This window comes from Anomaloglossus baeobatrachus, chromosome 10 (assembly GCF_048569485.1).
Source record: "Anomaloglossus baeobatrachus isolate aAnoBae1 chromosome 10, aAnoBae1.hap1, whole genome shotgun sequence".
Lineage (NCBI taxonomy): Eukaryota > Metazoa > Chordata > Amphibia > Anura > Aromobatidae > Anomaloglossus > Anomaloglossus baeobatrachus.
In genome coordinates, this window is record NC_134362.1 from 12,456,470 (window position 1) to 12,475,295 (window position 18,826).

General features: G+C 42.9%; 1 protein-coding gene across 2 annotated transcripts in view; it reads right to left on the bottom strand.

The window, feature by feature from the left end:
- Positions 1-13,264, bottom strand: part of CSTPP1 (centriolar satellite-associated tubulin polyglutamylase complex regulator 1) — a 149,081-nt gene extending 135,817 nt beyond the window's left edge. The window contains exon 1 of one of the 2 annotated variants that reach the window (XM_075325524.1): positions 13,083-13,262. In XM_075325524.1, the coding sequence (XP_075181639.1) occupies positions 13,083-13,125 (43 nt within the window). In that variant the 5' untranslated portion in view covers positions 13,126-13,262. Of the gene's footprint in view, positions 1-13,082 lie in introns of both variants that reach the window. The other variant, XM_075325527.1, reaches the window with a different exon arrangement.
- Positions 13,265-18,826: the final 5,562 nt, after the last annotated feature.

Here is an 18,826-nt window from a genome sequence, read left to right on the forward strand (position 1 = left end):
AACACTGGGAACATGGAGAAGAGACCTGACCAGTATACACCAACACTGGGAACGTGGAGAAGAGACCTGACCAGTATATATCAACACTGGGAACGTGGAGAAGAGACCTGACCAGTATATACCAACACTGGGAACGTGGAGAAGAGACCTGACCAGTATACACCAACACTGGGAACATAGAGAAGAGACCTGACCAGTATATACCAACACTGGGAACATGGAGAAGAGACCTGACCAGTATATACCAACACTGGGAACGTGGAGAAGAGACCTGACCAGTATACACCAACACTGGGAACATAGAGAAGAGACCTGACCAGTATATACCAACACTGGGAACATAGAGAAGAGACCTGACCAGTCTACACCAACACTGGGAACATGGAGAAGAGACCTGACCAGTATACACCAACACTGGGAACGTGGAGAAGAGACCCGACCAGTATACACCAACACTGGGAACATAGAGAAGAGACCTGACCAGTATATACCAACACTGGGAACATGGAGAAGAGACCTGACCAGTATATACCAACACTGGGAACATGGAGAAGAGACCTGACCAGTACACACCAACACTGGGAACATAGAGAAGAGACCTGACCAGTATACACCAACACTGGGAACGTGGAGAAGAGACCTGACCAGTATACACCAACACTGGGAACGTGGAGAAGAGACCTGACCAGTATATACCAACACTGGGAACATGGAGAAGAGACCTGACCAGTATATACCAACACTGGGAACATGGAGAAGAGACCTGACCAGTATACACCAACACTGGGAACGTGTAGAAGAGACCTGACCAGTATACACCAACACTGGGAACGTGGAGAAGAGACCTGACCAGTATATACCAACACTGGGAACGTGGAGAAGAGACCTGACCAGTATATACCAACACTGGGAATATGGAGAAGAGATAATATATTAAATTCGGCACTCAGGTTGAAAATAAATTGAATTTTTTATTATCCAAGATATCCAAGTTATTCAAGCAATATTTGTGTTATCAAAAATCAACGTATCGGTCACACGACCTTCATCAGGTATAATAACACTACAAAAAAATAAAAAATAAAATACAAAATAAGCATATGAACAAATCAAAATGGCATGAAATAACATTAACATGCAATGTACATAAACTGAAAAGCGTGTCCTCAATTCATACAAAAAGGATCCTTTTGCCAATCAAAAAATACATCATGTATAACTGGAACCACAGGGAACACTGGATATCAGAGAAATTACTTTGTCCCTGGACTATAAAGCATAAATCTATATTCACAGAACAATTAGATCTGTTTCCTATAAAGAAAGGAAACAATAAAAATAACAATAATAAAATGAAAAATAAACAGATAGATAACATCAAGACTGGAACTAACAAAATACATTCAAAAAGCGCCTAGATTAGAAATGCAGTATAACCCATTAAACTCACCAAAGCTTGTAAGATAGAATGATTAAATTGTGGTAAATACGAAGTTAAGAAGCTGCCTCTCCGGGTCCGTAGTGCATGTGACCTGCCTGTCTGCTGTCTGGGTTTAAATAACCCGCTTAATAGGACGATGGGCGTATAATCAAGGTGTAGCGTTACGTCACTTCCGATAAAATGAAAAGGAAGTGACGAATCTGGATGGCACTACGTCCACAGACTTGGTTGGCAGGCCAGCGCCTGCGCAGAACTAATCCGCGTCCGCTCAGATGGAAATGGAATAATGTTATGTGTACGATAGCGTAACGTCATTTCCGGTAAACAAACCGGAAGTGGCGTCCGTGGATGGCAATATGTAAAAGAGTTTGGTTGGCAAACTCCTGCATGTATTTCGGTTTGGATCGCTTGTATATGTATACAAAATAGCGATCCATTAGAAGTACAGTACAAGACCCATTTAGACTAAAGGATTCATTATGCAAAGGGACAGGATAAAGGAAAGGGATGATGGGAATAGGGAGGAAGGGAATTGGGAAAAGGTGTTCTTTAGTGCACATTATAAATTATGATAATAATCAATAGTAAACTTTATATATGGAAAGAGGAAAACAAAGAAAAAGTGGAAAGTGGAAAAGATAAAAAAGGGGAAAAAAGGGGGAGAAACAAAGAAAAATAAACTCAGAAATAAAAAATAAGAGAGTAAACAATGAAAACTAAAATGAAATAAACAGAACCTACAAATAAATAAGAAAATTGAAAAAAATCAAAAAATAAAAAATTGTGAAAAAAATAAATAAAAAAATAAAAAAATATAAAAAATAAAAAATAAGAAATTAAAATTAAAAAATAATAAATAAAAAATAAAAAGTAAAAAATAAGTGAAAAATGTTTAAGAAAAATAAATGAAAGAAAAAACCTGTAAATAATTAAGAATAAGGAATAAAAAATACTCAATAAATAGAAAATTAATAATAAAAGAGAAGAAAAAAGAAGAAGAAGACCAGAAAAATAATAAAAATAAATAACAAATAAATATTGAGATTTAACAATTACGATAATTAAAAATTAATAAGGAAAAAATTAATAAAGAAAAGATTAATTATTAGTGAGGGATATTAGGGAAAGGAGGGAAAGGGAAGAGGATATAAGGAATACCTATATGGTTCGACCATCTCCGGTGCTCGATCAATTTTTCTGCTAGAAGGAAAAAAAGAGGATAAGAAACACTAATGAATAATAAGAATCAAAAATAGAAGCAATTCACATAAAGCTTGAAGTGTCGAAGTCTCGATTGAGACCCCTAGGCTCCAGAGTTTGAAGTAAGAAAATCCAATAGGCTTCTCTCTGCTTCAGGGTTTTGACCCTATCACCCCCCCTCCTATGTGGTAAAATCTGTTCTAAAATTTGAAAACGCAGTTGGCTGACTCTATGCCCTTGTTTGTGGAAATGAAACGGAAGAGGTAATGTCAATTTCTCACAACGGATGGTAGACTTATGTTGAGAAATGCGGTCTTTAACCTGCTGTGTTGTTTCTCCCACATATAAAAGCCCGCAAGGACATTTGATGACATAAACTGCAAATGAGGTTTCACAGGTGAAAAAACCTTTTATAGGATAACCTCGACCAGTGTAAGGATGTAGGACCTTATCTCCCTTTTGTACATTACTGCATTGTGGGCAACTTAAACAGGGAAAAGTACCTCGTCTTGGAGTGAGTAAGTGAGTCTGTAATGGGCCGGTTGACTTAGAACCCAAGTCAGCCCTAACCAACTTATTACCTAAATTAGAGGGACGCCTAAAGCATGGAAGAAAAGGTGATTTAAATTCTTCTACCTCTGGATAACCTTTATGTAAAATATTCCAGTGGCTTCTAATGAATTTATGAATCTTGTAAGAAAATGGATGAAATGTATGTACAAATGCCAATCGATTTCTTTTAGTTTTTTCAGATGTTAATGCCGGAATAGTAGCATCACTGCTCAAAATCCCCTTAGGATAGCCTCTTGCTAAAAACTTAGATTCCATTTCCTGCAATCTATTATTTTTAGTCTCGGGTTGGCTAACAATCCTGTGTACTCTTAAAAATTGTGACTTGGGAATAGAATTCCTTGTCGCTTTCGGATGACAGCTGTCATATAGAAGTAAATTATTCCTATCTGTAGGCTTTACAAATAGATCAGTTTGTAAATGACCTCTGCTGTCCTTAATAATAGTTGTGTCTAGATAATTTATCTGTTGTGAATGATATTGTATGACAAATTGAAGTTCGGACCATATACTATTAATGTATTGATGAAACTCCATGAGAGAGTCCAATGAGCCCCCCCATACGCAAAAAACGTCGTCAATATATCTTTTCCAACAAACACAATGTTCTTGAAACCCTTGATGTGTATATACAAATTTTTCTTCAAAAAATGACATATAAGCGTTAGCGTAGGGGGGAGCTACATTGGACCCCATCGCGGTACCTTGTTTTTGAATATAGTAAGTGTCCTGGAATAAAAAGAAGTTTTCAGTCAAAACAATATCCAGAAAATCCAAACAACACTCCCGCACATCATCCGGAAAATTATTCTTTAACAACAAGTCATGTACTGCTGTCTTGCCTTTACTATGGGTGATAGAGGTGTATAGGCTCGTCACGTCCCAAGTGACTAATAAGGCTTCAGGAGGAATATTGCCCAAATTTTTAAGTACTTGCAAGAAATGGTTAGTATCTAGGAGAAAGGACAATGTCTCTTTAATTAGTGGAGTCAACATTCTCTCAAGAAGAATCGCCAGTGGTGACAGAATAGAGTCCGTGCCCGCCACTATCGGTCTTCCAGGAGGATTAACTAGCGTTTTATGAATTTTAGGCAACACATAAAAGACTGGAACAATGGGATTTTGTTTTTGTAAAAAATCAAAAGTTTTTTTGTCAATAATACCCTTCTTTAGATAGTGGTCGGTAGCGGTTCTAATTCTGTCACGTATTCTGGCTGTTGGATTGTGAGACAAGACCCCATATACCTCATTAACACTTAGTTGCCTATCAATCTCCTGTAAATAAGTATGTCGGTCCATAATCACTAATGCCCCACCTTTATCTGCCTGTTTGATAATAAGATTCTTGCCATCTATTAGTGATATTAAAGCAGTCTGATCCTTGACAGAAAAATTGGAGGGATAGTATAGTGATTTATTTGATAACTCTCTAAAAAATGATGCTACATCCTTCTCCAGTAAACCTATAAAGGTTTCTACTGGAGGACTATTTTTAGGAGGCATAAAAGTGCTCTTGGTTTTAAGTCCTAAATCTTTTATATTGATAGGAGTCATCGTTATGGAGGGTTCTAATGGTCGTAAACCGGTGCTAGGGGTTTATGCAAAGTGTGCCTTAATACGTAAGTTACGATAAAACCTTAATAAATCCATTTGTAATTGGAAACAATTGAAATTATATGATGGACAAAAGGAGAGACCCTTTTGAAGAAGATTAATTTGATCACAAGATAAATTTTTTGAAGAAATATTGACTACAATTGATTCCGACGTACCTGGGATCTGGTTACCATTGTGGACCTGACTGAGTCGGCGACATTGTCCCCCCCGCCTTGGTTGCCTTTTGAACCTCTTCGGTTTCTCTGCCCTAAAAAATGGGGAGGTCTTGGTCGTCGAATGTGAGGAAATTCTGTGTCTGAAGCTGAGTTGTCGCTTGAGGAATACTGATAACGTCTTGGAAACATCCGAAAAGAAGTGTCGCGCCATCTGTATACCCGATTGTTCTTATAATCTTCGGTATCCCGTAAGAATTTATCACGTTTTATCCTCTGATTCTCAATTTTATGTACTTGTAAATCACGTGTAATCTGATCCTTGATCTTGGTAAAATCTTCTGTAGAAGACGTCGAAGTCAACTGTTGTTCTATCGAATTAATCTCTTCTCTCTTGGAGGTAATTGCCTGACTCAAGTGATCCAGAGTCAAAGTCATTAAATCGAAGGAGCACTTATTGAGAATTTGTTCGAAGCGGTTACAGTAGTCTTGATTGTCACTGAAGATGGTCGGCCGAACACCAACCCTTAATCCCCTAGGGATCCTTTGTACCCGTAAATATTCAGCAATTGTAGCACAATGTAGTTCCAGGCTCTGAAGTTTGCGAGATTCTCTCTGGTAATCCCGAGTTCGAAGTTCTTGTGTAGATGTATGAAGAAAATCACTCTGCAGCGTGACACGTCCAACTATGTCAGCTGTTTCATTAACAGTGTACGAAAAGGCCTCACTTGTCATGCCTTCTTGCTGGGTGCTCGCAGTAAAGGAGTATCAATTAGTTATAGAAGTGCGGCACTCCTGCTTTATTAAGGTGCCAGAATAGGGTCCAACCCCGTATCAATAATATATTAAATTCGGCACTCAGGTTGAAAATAAATTGAATTTTTTATTATCCAAGATATCCAAGTTATTCAAGCAATATTTGTGTTATCAAAAATCAACGTATCGGTCACACGACCTTCATCAGGTATAATAACACTACAAAAAGAGCACCCAGCAAGAAGGCATGACAAGTGAGGCCTTTTCGTACACTGTTAATGAAACAGCTGACATAGTTGGACGTGTCACGCTGCAGAGTGATTTTCTTCATACATCTACACAAGAACTTCGAACTCGGGATTACCAGAGAGAATCTCGCAAACTTCAGAGCCTGGAACTACATTGTGCTACAATTGCTGAATATTTACGGGTACAAAGGATCCCTAGGGGATTAAGGGTTGGTGTTCGGCCGACCATCTTCAGTGACAATCAAGACTACTGTAACCGCTTCGAACAAATTCTCAATAAGTGCTCCTTCGATTTAATGACTTTGACTCTGGATCACTTGAGTCAGGCAATTACCTCCAAGAGAGAAGAGATTAATTCGATAGAACAACAGTTGACTTCGACGTCTTCTACAGAAGATTTTACCAAGATCAAGGATCAGATTACACGTGATTTACAAGTACATAAAATTGAGAATCAGAGGATAAAACGTGATAAATTCTTACGGGATACCGAAGATTATAAGAACAATCGGGTATACAGATGGCGCGACACTTCTTTTCGGATGTTTCCAAGACGTTATCAGTATTCCTCAAGCGACAACTCAGCTTCAGACACAGAATTTCCTCACATTCGACGACCAAGACCTCCCCATTTTTTAGGGCAGAGAAACCGAAGAGGTTCAAAAGGCAACCAAGGCGGGGGGGACAATGTCGCCGACTCAGTCAGGTCCACAATGGTAACCAGATCCCAGGTACGTCGGAATCAATTGTAGTCAATATTTCTTCAAAAAATTTATCTTGTGATCAAATTAATCTTCTTCAAAAGGGTCTCTCCTTTTGTCCATCATATAATTTCAATTGTTTCCAATTACAAATGGATTTATTAAGGTTTTATCGTAACTTACGTATTAAGGCACACTTTGCATAAACCCCTAGCACCGGTTTACGACCATTAGAACCCTCCATAACGATGACTCCTATCAATATAAAAGATTTAGGACTTAAAACCAAGAGCACTTTTATGCCTCCTAAAAATAGTCCTCCAGTAGAAACCTTTATAGGTTTACTGGAGAAGGATGTAGCATCATTTTTTAGAGAGTTATCAAATAAATCACTATACTATCCCTCCAATTTTTCTGTCAAGGATCAGACTGCTTTAATATCACTAATAGATGGCAAGAATCTTATTATCAAACAGGCAGATAAAGGTGGGGCATTAGTGATTATGGACCGACATACTTATTTACAGGAGATTGATAGGCAACTAAGTGTTAATGAGGTATATGGGGTCTTGTCTCACAATCCAACAGCCAGAATACGTGACAGAATTAGAACCGCTACCGACCACTATCTAAAGAAGGGTATTATTGACAAAAAAACTTTTGATTTTTTACAAAAACAAAATCCCATTGTTCCAGTCTTTTATGTGTTGCCTAAAATTCATAAAACGCTAGTTAATCCTCCTGGAAGACCGATAGTGGCGGGCACGGACTCTATTCTGTCACCACTGGCGATTCTTCTTGAGAGAATGTTGACTCCACTAATTAAAGAGACATTGTCCTTTCTCCTAGATACTAACCATTTCTTGCAAGTACTTAAAAATTTGGGCAATATTCCTCCTGAAGCCTTATTAGTCACTTGGGACGTGACGAGCCTATACACCTCTATCACCCATAGTAAAGGCAAGACAGCAGTACATGACTTGTTGTTAAAGAATAATTTTCCGGATGATGTGCGGGAGTGTTGTTTGGATTTTCTGGATATTGTTTTGACTGAAAACTTCTTTTTATTCCAGGACACTTACTATATTCAAAAACAAGGTACCGCGATGGGGTCCAATGTAGCTCCCCCCTACGCTAACGCTTATATGTCATTTTTTGAAGAAAAATTTGTATATACACATCAAGGGTTTCAAGAACATTGTGTTTGTTGGAAAAGATATATTGACGACGTTTTTTGCGTATGGGGGGGCTCATTGGACTCTCTCATGGAGTTTCATCAATACATTAATAGTATATGGTCCGAACTTCAATTTGTCATACAATATCATTCACAACAGATAAATTATCTAGACACAACTATTATTAAGGACAGCAGAGGTCATTTACAAACTGATCTATTTGTAAAGCCTACAGATAGGAATAATTTACTTCTATATGACAGCTGTCATCCGAAAGCGACAAGGAATTCTATTCCCAAGTCACAATTTTTAAGAGTACACAGGATTGTTAGCCAACCCGAGACTAAAAATAATAGATTGCAGGAAATGGAATCTAAGTTTTTAGCAAGAGGCTATCCTAAGGGGATTTTGAGCAGTGATGCTACTATTCCGGCATTAACATCTGAAAAAACTAAAAGAAATCGATTGGCATTTGTACATACATTTCATCCATTTTCTTACAAGATTCATAAATTCATTAGAAGCCACTGGAATATTTTACATAAAGGTTATCCAGAGGTAGAAGAATTTAAATCACCTTTTCTTCCATGCTTTAGGCGTCCCTCTAATTTAGGTAATAAGTTGGTTAGGGCTGACTTGGGTTCTAAGTCAACCGGCCCATTACAGACTCACTTACTCACTCCAAGACGAGGTACTTTTCCCTGTTTAAGTTGCCCACAATGCAGTAATGTACAAAAGGGAGATAAGGTCCTACATCCTTACACTGGTCGAGGTTATCCTATAAAAGGTTTTTTCACCTGTGAAACCTCATTTGCAGTTTATGTCATCAAATGTCCTTGCGGGCTTTTATATGTGGGAGAAACAACACAGCAGGTTAAAGACCGCATTTCTCAACATAAGTCTACCATCCGTTGTGAGAAATTGACATTACCTCTTCCGTTTCATTTCCACAAACAAGGGCATAGAGTCAGCCAACTGCGTTTTCAAATTTTAGAACAGATTTTACCACATAGGAGGGGGGGTGATAGGGTCAAAACCCTGAAGCAGAGAGAAGCCTATTGGATTTTCTTACTTCAAACTCTGGAGCCTAGGGGTCTCAATCGAGACTTCGACACTTCAAGCTTTATGTGAATTGCTTCTATTTTTGATTCTTATTATTCATTAGTGTTTCTTATCCTCTTTTTTTCCTTCTAGCAGAAAAATTGATCGAGCACCGGAGATGGTCGAACCATATAGGTATTCCTTATATCCTCTTCCCTTTCCCTCCTTTCCCTAATATCCCTCACTAATAATTAATCTTTTCTTTATTAATTTTTTCCTTATTAATTTTTAATTATCGTAATTGTTAAATCTCAATATTTATTTGTTATTTATTTTTATTATTTTTCTGGTCTTCTTCTTCTTTTTTCTTCTCTTTTATTATTAATTTTCTATTTATTGAGTATTTTTTATTCCTTATTCTTAATTATTTACAGGTTTTTTCTTTCATTTATTTTTCTTAAACATTTTTCACTTATTTTTTACTTTTTATTTTTTATTTATTATTTTTTAATTTTAATTTCTTATTTTTTATTTTTTATATTTTTTTATTTTTTTATTTATTTTTTTCACAATTTTTTATTTTTTGATTTTTTTCAATTTTCTTATTTATTTGTAGGTTCTGTTTATTTCATTTTAGTTTTCATTGTTTACTCTCTTATTTTTTATTTCTGAGTTTATTTTTCTTTGTTTCTCCCCCTTTTTTCCCCTTTTTTATCTTTTCCACTTTCCACTTTTTCTTTGTTTTCCTCTTTCCATATATAAAGTTTACTATTGATTATTATCATAATTTATAATGTGCACTAAAGAACACCTTTTCCCAATTCCCTTCCTCCCTATTCCCATCATCCCTTTCCTTTATCCTGTCCCTTTGCATAATGAATCCTTTAGTCTAAATGGGTCTTGTACTGTACTTCTAATGGATCGCTATTTTGTATACATATACAAGCGATCCAAACCGAAATACATGCAGGAGTTTGCCAACCAAACTCTTTTACATATTGCCATCCACGGACGCCACTTCCGGTTTGTTTACCGGAAATGACGTTACGCTATCGTACACATAACATTATTCCATTTCCATCTGAGCGGACGCGGATTAGTTCTGCGCAGGCGCTGGCCTGCCAACCAAGTCTGTGGACGTAGTGCCATCCAGATTCGTCACTTCCTTTTCATTTTATCGGAAGTGACGTAACGCTACACCTTGATTATACGCCCATCGTCCTATTAAGCGGGTTATTTAAACCCAGACAGCAGACAGGCAGGTCACATGCACTACGGACCCGGAGAGGCAGCTTCTTAACTTCGTATTTACCACAATTTAATCATTCTATCTTACAAGCTTTGGTGAGTTTAATGGGTTATACTGCATTTCTAATCTAGGCGCTTTTTGAATGTATTTTGTTAGTTCCAGTCTTGATGTTATCTATCTGTTTATTTTTCATTTTATTATTGTTATTTTTATTGTTTCCTTTCTTTATAGGAAACAGATCTAATTGTTCTGTGAATATAGATTTATGCTTTATAGTCCAGGGACAAAGTAATTTCTCTGATATCCAGTGTTCCCTGTGGTTCCAGTTATACATGATGTATTTTTTGATTGGCAAAAGGATCCTTTTTGTATGAATTGAGGACACGCTTTTCAGTTTATGTACATTGCATGTTAATGTTATTTCATGCCATTTTGATTTGTTCATATGCTTATTTTGTATTTTATTTTTTATTTTTTTGTAGTGTTATTATACCTGATGAAGGTCGTGTGACCGATACGTTGATTTTTGATAACACAAATATTGCTTGAATAACTTGGATATCTTGGATAATAAAAAATTCAATTTATTTTCAACCTGAGTGCCGAATTTAATATATTATTGATACGGGGTTGGACCCTATTCTGGCACCTTAATAAAGCAGGAGTGCCGCACTTCTATAACTAATATGGAGAAGAGACCTGACCAGTATACACCAACACTGGGAACGTGGAGAAGAGACCTGACCAGTATATACCAACACTGGGAATATGGAGAAGAGACCTGACCAGTATACACCAACACTGGGAACATGGAGAAGAGACCTGACCAGTATACACCAACACTGGGAACATGGAGAAGAGACCTGACCAGTATACACCAACACTGAGAACGTGGAGAAGAGACCTGACCAGTATACACCATCACTGGGAACGTGGAGAAGAGACCTGACCAGTATACACCAACACTGGGAACATGGAGAAGAGACCTGACCAGTATACACCAACACTGGGAACGTGGAGAAGAGACCTGACCAGTATATACCAACACTGGGAACGTGGAGAAGAGACCGGGGGTCAGATTTTGGTGGAGACATGCTTGAACCTGATGGAGCCCAGAAGGATGCAGTTTGTGCTGAAAGCCAAAGGACGTTTACAAAATACTAACAAAATAATTAAAATTTAAATTTAGATTATTAGGAGGAAAACAGTAACAATGCAGCGACGTGAGAAGAATCTGCAAAGCTAATTATATGATAAATAGCTGCAGTCACATTTATGTGTGAGATAGAGAAGATGATTGTCTATAAAATGAAGGTCGTCTCACGCTCAGAGCTATAAAGGAGGGTGAGATATGGAGCCTGAAAGGCAAAAGTGCAAAACATTGTTACCCTTTTGCTTGTTAGTATATATGTGCCCACATCATTTACAGGGAGAGACAAGGAAGCAGTACTATCTGTACCTTTATCATATACAGGGAGGCAATATTATATGTTCCTTAATTATCTATAGGAGGAGACAGAGACACAGTATTATCTCTACCTACATCATTTATATGTTGAAAAAGTAGACGTGGCACTATCTGCGCCTGCAGAGCACATTAGGCGGCACTATCTGCCCCTGCAGAGCACATTAGGCGGCACTATCTGCCCCTGCAGAGCACATTAGGCGGCACTAACTGCCCCTGCAAAATACAGGAGGCGGCCCTATCTGCCCCTGCAGCGCACAGGAGGCGGCACTATCTGCGCCTACAGAATACAGGAGGCAGCACTATCAGCGCCTACAGAGCACATTACGTGGCACTATCTGCGCCTGCAGCGCACAGGAGGCGGCACTATCTGCGCCTGCAGAGCACAGGAGGCGGCACTATCTGCGCCTGCAGAGCACAGGAGGCGGCACTATCTGCGCCTGCAGAGCACAGGAGGCGGCACTATCTGCGCCTGCAGAGCACAGGAGGCGGCACTATCTGCGCCTGCAGAGCACAGGAGGCGGCACTATCTGCGCCTGCAGAGCACAGGAGGCGGCACTATCTGCGCCTGCAGCGCACAGGAGGCGGCACTATCTGCGCCTGCAGCGCACAGGAGGCGGCACCATCTGCGCCTGCAGCGCACAGGAGGCGGCACCATCTGCGCCTGCAGAGCACAGGAGGCGGCACCATCTGCGCCTGCAGAGCACAGGAGGCGGCACTATCTGCGCCTGCAGAGCACAGGAGGCGGCACCATCTACGCCTGCAGAGCACAGGAGGCGGCACCATCTGCGCCTGCAGAGCACAGGAGGCGGCACCATCTGCGCCTGTAGAGCACAGGAGGCGGCACCATCTGCGCCTGCAGAGCACAGGAGGCGACACTATCTGCGCCTGCAGCGCACAGGAGGTGGCACTATCTGCGCCTGCAGAGCACAGGAGGCGGCACCATCTACGCCTGCAGAGCACAGGAGGCGGCCCTATCTGCCCCTGCAGAGCACAGGAGGCGGCACCATCTGCGCCTGCAGAGCACAGGAGGCGGCACCATCTACGCCTGCAGAGCACAGGAGGCGGCACCATCTACGCCTGCAGAGCACAGGAGGCGGCACTATCTGCGCCTGCAGAGCACAGGAGGCGGCACCATCTGCGCCTGCAGAGCACAGGAGGCGGCACTATCTGCGCCTGCAGAGCACAGGAGGCGGCACCATCTGCGCCTGCAGAGCACAGGAGGCGGCACCATCTGTGCCTGCAGAGCACAGGAGGCGGCACTATCTGCGCCTGCAGAGCACAGGAGGCGGCCCTATCTGTACCTTGCACCATACACATTTGCAGCCTGGATTAGTCATCTGTCTATCATTGATGCTATAGACACATATACACATTATATGGAGCCGCTCATGTGCAGGACTCCCCCGCGCGCCTCTCGCTGTCCGGAGCTATTTGCAGGTTGCACAGGTGTGCGGCTCTCACCCAGATACTCCGGGCCCGTCTGTGACAGCCGATCCGGGCTCATTCTCCTTTCGGCTTCTGAATGGAAGGAGCCGTCCGTTACGTCACTGATTTAAGGCGCAGGTTCCGGGCCGGTGAATGGGCCGCGTCGCCGGTAACCATAGTGACAGTTGGATCCTGTGCACCTCCACGACCCGCCGGGTGGAAACCTGTTCTGCAGCCTCGTTCCTCCGCGCTGAGGTTCCGGCAGTATGGCGTCCGCACAAGTGTGATCTACAATACAAAAAAGGGACGATAGTGAAGGAGAGCGCGGAGGAAGCGGGAACATGGCGACCTGGTGGCAACATTGTAATATGTCTATTAGTGACTTGTAGATTTCAATGATATGAAGCGTTGATGCAGCGATGTAGATGACAGTGGTGTGGATGATGGCGGTGTACATGGCAGTGGTGTGGATGATGGTGGTGTAGATGACAGCGGTGTACATGGCAGTGGTGTGGATGATGGTGGTGTAGAGGACAGCGGTGTACATGGCAGTGGTGTGGATGATGGTGGTGTAGATGACAGCGGTGTACATGGCAGTGGTGTGGATGGTGGTGGTGTAGAGGACAGCGGTGTACATGGCAGTGGTGTGGATGATGGTGGTGTAGAGGACAGCGGTGTACATGGCAGTGGTGTGGATGGTGGTGGTGTAGAGGACAGCGGTGTACATGGCAGTGGTGTGGATGATGGTGGTGTAGAGGACAGCGGTGTACATGGCAGTGGTGTGGATGATGGTGGTGTAGAGGACAGCGGTGTACATGGCAGTGGTGTGGATGATGGCGATGTAGATGACAGCGGTGTACATGGCAGTGGTGTGGATGATGGCGATGTAGAGGACAGCGGTGTACATGGCGGTGGTGTGGATGATGGCGATGTAGATGACAGCGGTGTACATGGCAGTGGTGTGGATGATGGTGGTGTAGAGGACAGCGGTGTACATGGCGGTGGTGTGGATGATGGTGGTGTAGAGGACAGCGGTGTACATGGCAGTGGTGTGGATGATGGCGATGTAGAGGACAGCGGTGTACATGGCAGTGGTGTGGATGATGGTGGTGTAGAGGACAGCGGTGTACATGGCAGTGGTGTGGATGATGGCGATGTAGATAACAGCCGTGTACATGGCAGTGGTGTGGATGATGGTGGTGTAGAGGACAGCGGTGTACATGGCAGTGGTGTGGATGATGGCGGTGTAGAGGACAGCGGTGTACATGGCAGTGGTGTGGATGGTGGTGATGTAGAGGACAGCGGTGTACATGGCAGTGGTGTGGATGGTGGTGGTGTAGAGGACAGCGGTGTACATGGCAGTGGTGTGGATGATGGCGATGTAGATGACAGCAGTGTACATGGCAGTGGTGTGGATGGTGGTGGTGTAGAGGACAGCGGTGTACATGGCAGTGGTGTGGATGATGGTGGTGTAGAGGACAGTGGTGTACATGGCAGTGGTGTGGATGGTGGTGGTGTAGAGGACAGCGGTGTACATGGCAGTGGTGTGGATGGTGGTGGTGTAGAGGACAGCGGTGTACATGGCAGTGGTGTGGATGGTGGCGATGTAGATGACAGCAGTGTACATGGCAGTGGTGTGGATGGTGGTGGTGTAGAGGACAGCAGTGTACATGGCAGTGGTGTGGATGGTGGCGGTGTACACCGCTGTCCTCTACACCGCCATCATCCACACCACTGCCATGTACACTGCTGTCCTCTACATGGCAGTGGTGTGGATGATGGCGATGTAGATAACAGCCGTGTACATGGCAGTGGTGTGGATGATGGTGGTGTAGAGGACAGCGGTGTACATGGCAGTGGTGTGGATGATGGTGGTGTAGAGGACAGCGGTGTACATGGCAGTGGTGTGGATGATGGCGGTGTAGAGGACAGCGGTGTACATGGCAGTGGTGTGGATGGTGGCGATGTAGATGACAGCAGTGTACATGGCAGTGGTGTGGATGGTGGTGGTGTAGAGGACAGCGGTGTACATGGCGGTGGTGTGGATGATGGTGATGTAGATGACAGCGGTGTACATGGCAGTGGTGTGGATGATGGCGATGTAGATAACAGCGGTGTACATGACAGTGGTGTGGATGGTGGTGGTGTAGAGGACAGCGGTGTACATGGCAGTGGTGTGGATGATGGCGGTGTAGAGGACAGCGGTGTACATGGCAGTGGTGTGGATGATGGTGATGTAGATGACAGCGGTGTACATGACAGTGGTGTGGATGGTGGTGGTGTAGAGGACAGCGGTGTACATGGCAGTGGTGTGGATGATGGCGGTGTAGAGGACAGCGGTGTACATGGCAGTGGTGTGGATGGTGGCGATGTAGATGACAGCAGTGTACATGGCAGTGGTGTGGATGATGGCGGTGTAGATGACAGCGGTGTACATGGCGGTGGTGTGGATGATGGTGGTGTAGAGGACAGCGGTGTACATGGCAGTGGTGTGGATGATGGCGATGTAGATGACAGCAGTGTACATGGCAGTGGTGTGGATGGTGGTGGTGTAGATGACAGCGGTGTACATGGCAGTGGTGTGGATGGTGGTGGTGTAGAGGACAGTGGTGTACATGGCAGTGGTGTGGATGATGGTGGTGTAGAGGACAGCGGTGTACATGGCGGTGGTGTGGATGATGGTGATGTAGATGACAGCGGTGTACATGGCGGTGGTGTGGATGATGGTGATGTAGATGACAGCGGTGTACATGGCGGTGGTGTGGATGATGGCGGTGTAGAGGACAGCGGTGTACATGGCAGTGGTGTGGATGATGGCGATGTAGATAACAGCGGTGTACATGGCAGTGGTGTGGATGATGGCGGTGTAGATGGCAGTAGTGTGTATGGTGGCGGTGGTGTGGTTGGCGGTGGTGTGGATGATTATGTGCTAACGTATTTTTTGTATTCATTTAAATTCTTTTCTTTGTAAACTAGGAAAAGTTCAATGATTTACATTTTTAGATATTTAATTATTTTTATTTTGTTATTTTATAGAACCTTTATTTAGGTCATTAAAAGACAGATAAAAGTTACAGCTCAGCTGTTAGCTGACGCTCACTGATGGATTCTCAGGTAACTCGTTCTGCAGCCATTAATGAGCAGGGAAACAAAGCGCCTTAGAATGTTTTTATTGAAGCTGAATTGCAGAAATTATTTTTAGCCAAAAATGCATGCATTTAAGTAAAGGCCCCGTCACACACAGAGATAAATCTTTGGCAGATCTGTGGTTGCAGTGAAATCATGGACATATTGTTCCATTTGTACACAGCCACAAACCTGGCACTAATTGTCCACAATTTCACTGCAACCACAGATCTGCCACAGATTTATCTCTGTGTGTAAAGTGGCCTTAAGAGAAAAAACAACAATCTGCCATAGCAGGGGTCCATAACTGTAACCTGAGTGACCTGATTGCATATGGAGAAAAAACAAAACCTCTGCATTTTTACAAAATTTGTCTCCAAATAATTGCAGGAAAATATAACATCTCATAAAAATAAATGTTGACGAACCGCCTGAGAGAAGATGCAATGTGCAAAAATCAAAAGACGTCCCTGCGTCCTCAAAGCCTCAAAATTGCATCCTTCATCCTTCTATTTGAGGATAAAAATGACTGTAAATTATAAGGTGCAAAATTTGTGATGAAACCCAAAAGTAAACAAGATTTTAAGCCCCAAATACCAATTGTCCCCACCGATGGCCGAATCCACCCCACATGGAAGGAAAAGGAGGAAACAAACAGAATCTTCACCCGGGTGCTGGAAAATTTTGCTAAAATAAGGAAATGCTGATTGGAAACATGAAAAATGAGCCGTGCCCCTCCGCAAAAATGTCTGTGACGAGGATTTATCTCTGACAGGTGGAATGTTCCCACCGGCTGTCCTGGGGGTTTGTCTGGCGGTCTCCATGTCACCTACGAGGCGGCAGAGGTGTCTCGCACAATTTTTGGCGGCTGCCGTATGTCAGCCCGGTCATCATCGCTCTTCAGGAATCCGTATGTGTCCGTTCTGTATCTGACAAAGCGCCAACGTTTAAAACACAAAATAGGGATAAAAGTACAGGGGATTAATGATCACAAAACAGTAAAAATCTGCTAATCTGGAGCATCTGCTAATCTGCAGTATCCGCTAATCTGGAGCATCCGCTAATCTGGAGCATCCGCTAATCTGGTGCATTCGCTAATCTGGTGCATCCGCTAATCTGCAGTATCCGCTAATCTGGAGCATCCGCTAATCTGGAGCTTCCGCTAATCTGGAGCTTCCGCTAATCTGGAGCTTCCGCTAATCTGGAGCATCCGCTAATCTGGAGCATCCGCTAATCTGGAGCATCCGCTGTTCTGGAGCATCCGCTGTTCTGGAGCATCCGCTGTTCTGGAGCATCCGCTGTTCTGGAGCATCCGCTGTTCTGGAGCATCCGCTGTTCTGGAGCATCCGCTAATCTGGAGCATCCGCTAATCTGGAGCATCCGCTAATCTGGAGCATCCGCTAATCTGCAGCATCCGCTAATCTGCAGCATCCGCTAATCTGAGATCTACAGGAATCGTCCCAGTTTGGAATTCGTTCTGTAACGTATAAATATAATGAAATCAGAAGAATCAGAAATGGATGAAAATTAAACCAAAGTTTTCTTTTATTTTTTGAGCGGAAACATTCCAATCCGATACTTTTGAATTCGCCTCCGCTTTCATCGTTCTGAGGTTTTACTGGCGCGGTCGCGGTCACCTCTAATATTCTGGGTATGTGCGGGGCGCAAAACAAATCCAATAAATGGATACGAGAGATTCAATGCTTCAAATGAAACGTGATGTCTTTTCGGTTTCCGTTTTCTGTTCTAAAAAAAGGAGGTTTTGAAGAACACGTAAAAAAACCGGATAAAAGGCGGGAAGGGTGAAAACGGAAAACACGTACAAATATTAATTATCCAAGTGAATTATGCCAGAGTCCAAGCTTTTTTTTTTTCTGCTGCAAAACGGAAATGTGACGATAGCCGTAGACTGCGGCTCACACCCAACATTCATGCTCCGAGCACAGACCACTATATCCGGACCCCCCGCCCGCCTCCGGACACTGACTCGGATCGGGTCAGGAAACCCCCGGCCTGTCCGGACATTGGGGGTCTGCACTCAGAGCATGAAACAGGCCTTACGCTGAGATCACACGTCCAGTAATTATCGGTTAGAACGGATCCTGCAGAGATCACATGTCCAGTAATCATCCGTTAGAAAAGATTCTGGAGAGCTCACATGTGTAGTAATCATCCCATAGAGCGGATCCTGCAGAGGTCACATGTCTAGTAATTATCCGATAGAGCAGATCCTGCAGAGATCACATGTCCAGTAATCATCCATTAGAACGGATCCTGCAGAGATCACACATCTAGTAATCATCCCATAGAGCGGATCCTGCAGAGATCACATGTCCAGTAATCATCCATTAGAACGGATCCTGCAGAGATCACACATCTAGTAATCATCCCATAGAGCGGATCCTGCAGAGATTACATGTCCAGTAATCATCCATTAGAACGGATCCTGCAGAGATCACATGTCCAGTAATCATCCATTAGAACGGATCCTGCAGAGATCACACATCTAGTAATCATCCCATAGAGCGGATCCTGCAGAGATCACATGTCCAGTAATCATCCATTAGAACGGATCCTGCAGAGATCACACATCTAGTAATCATCCCATAGAGCGGATCCTGCAGAGATTACATGTCCAGTAATCATCCATTAGA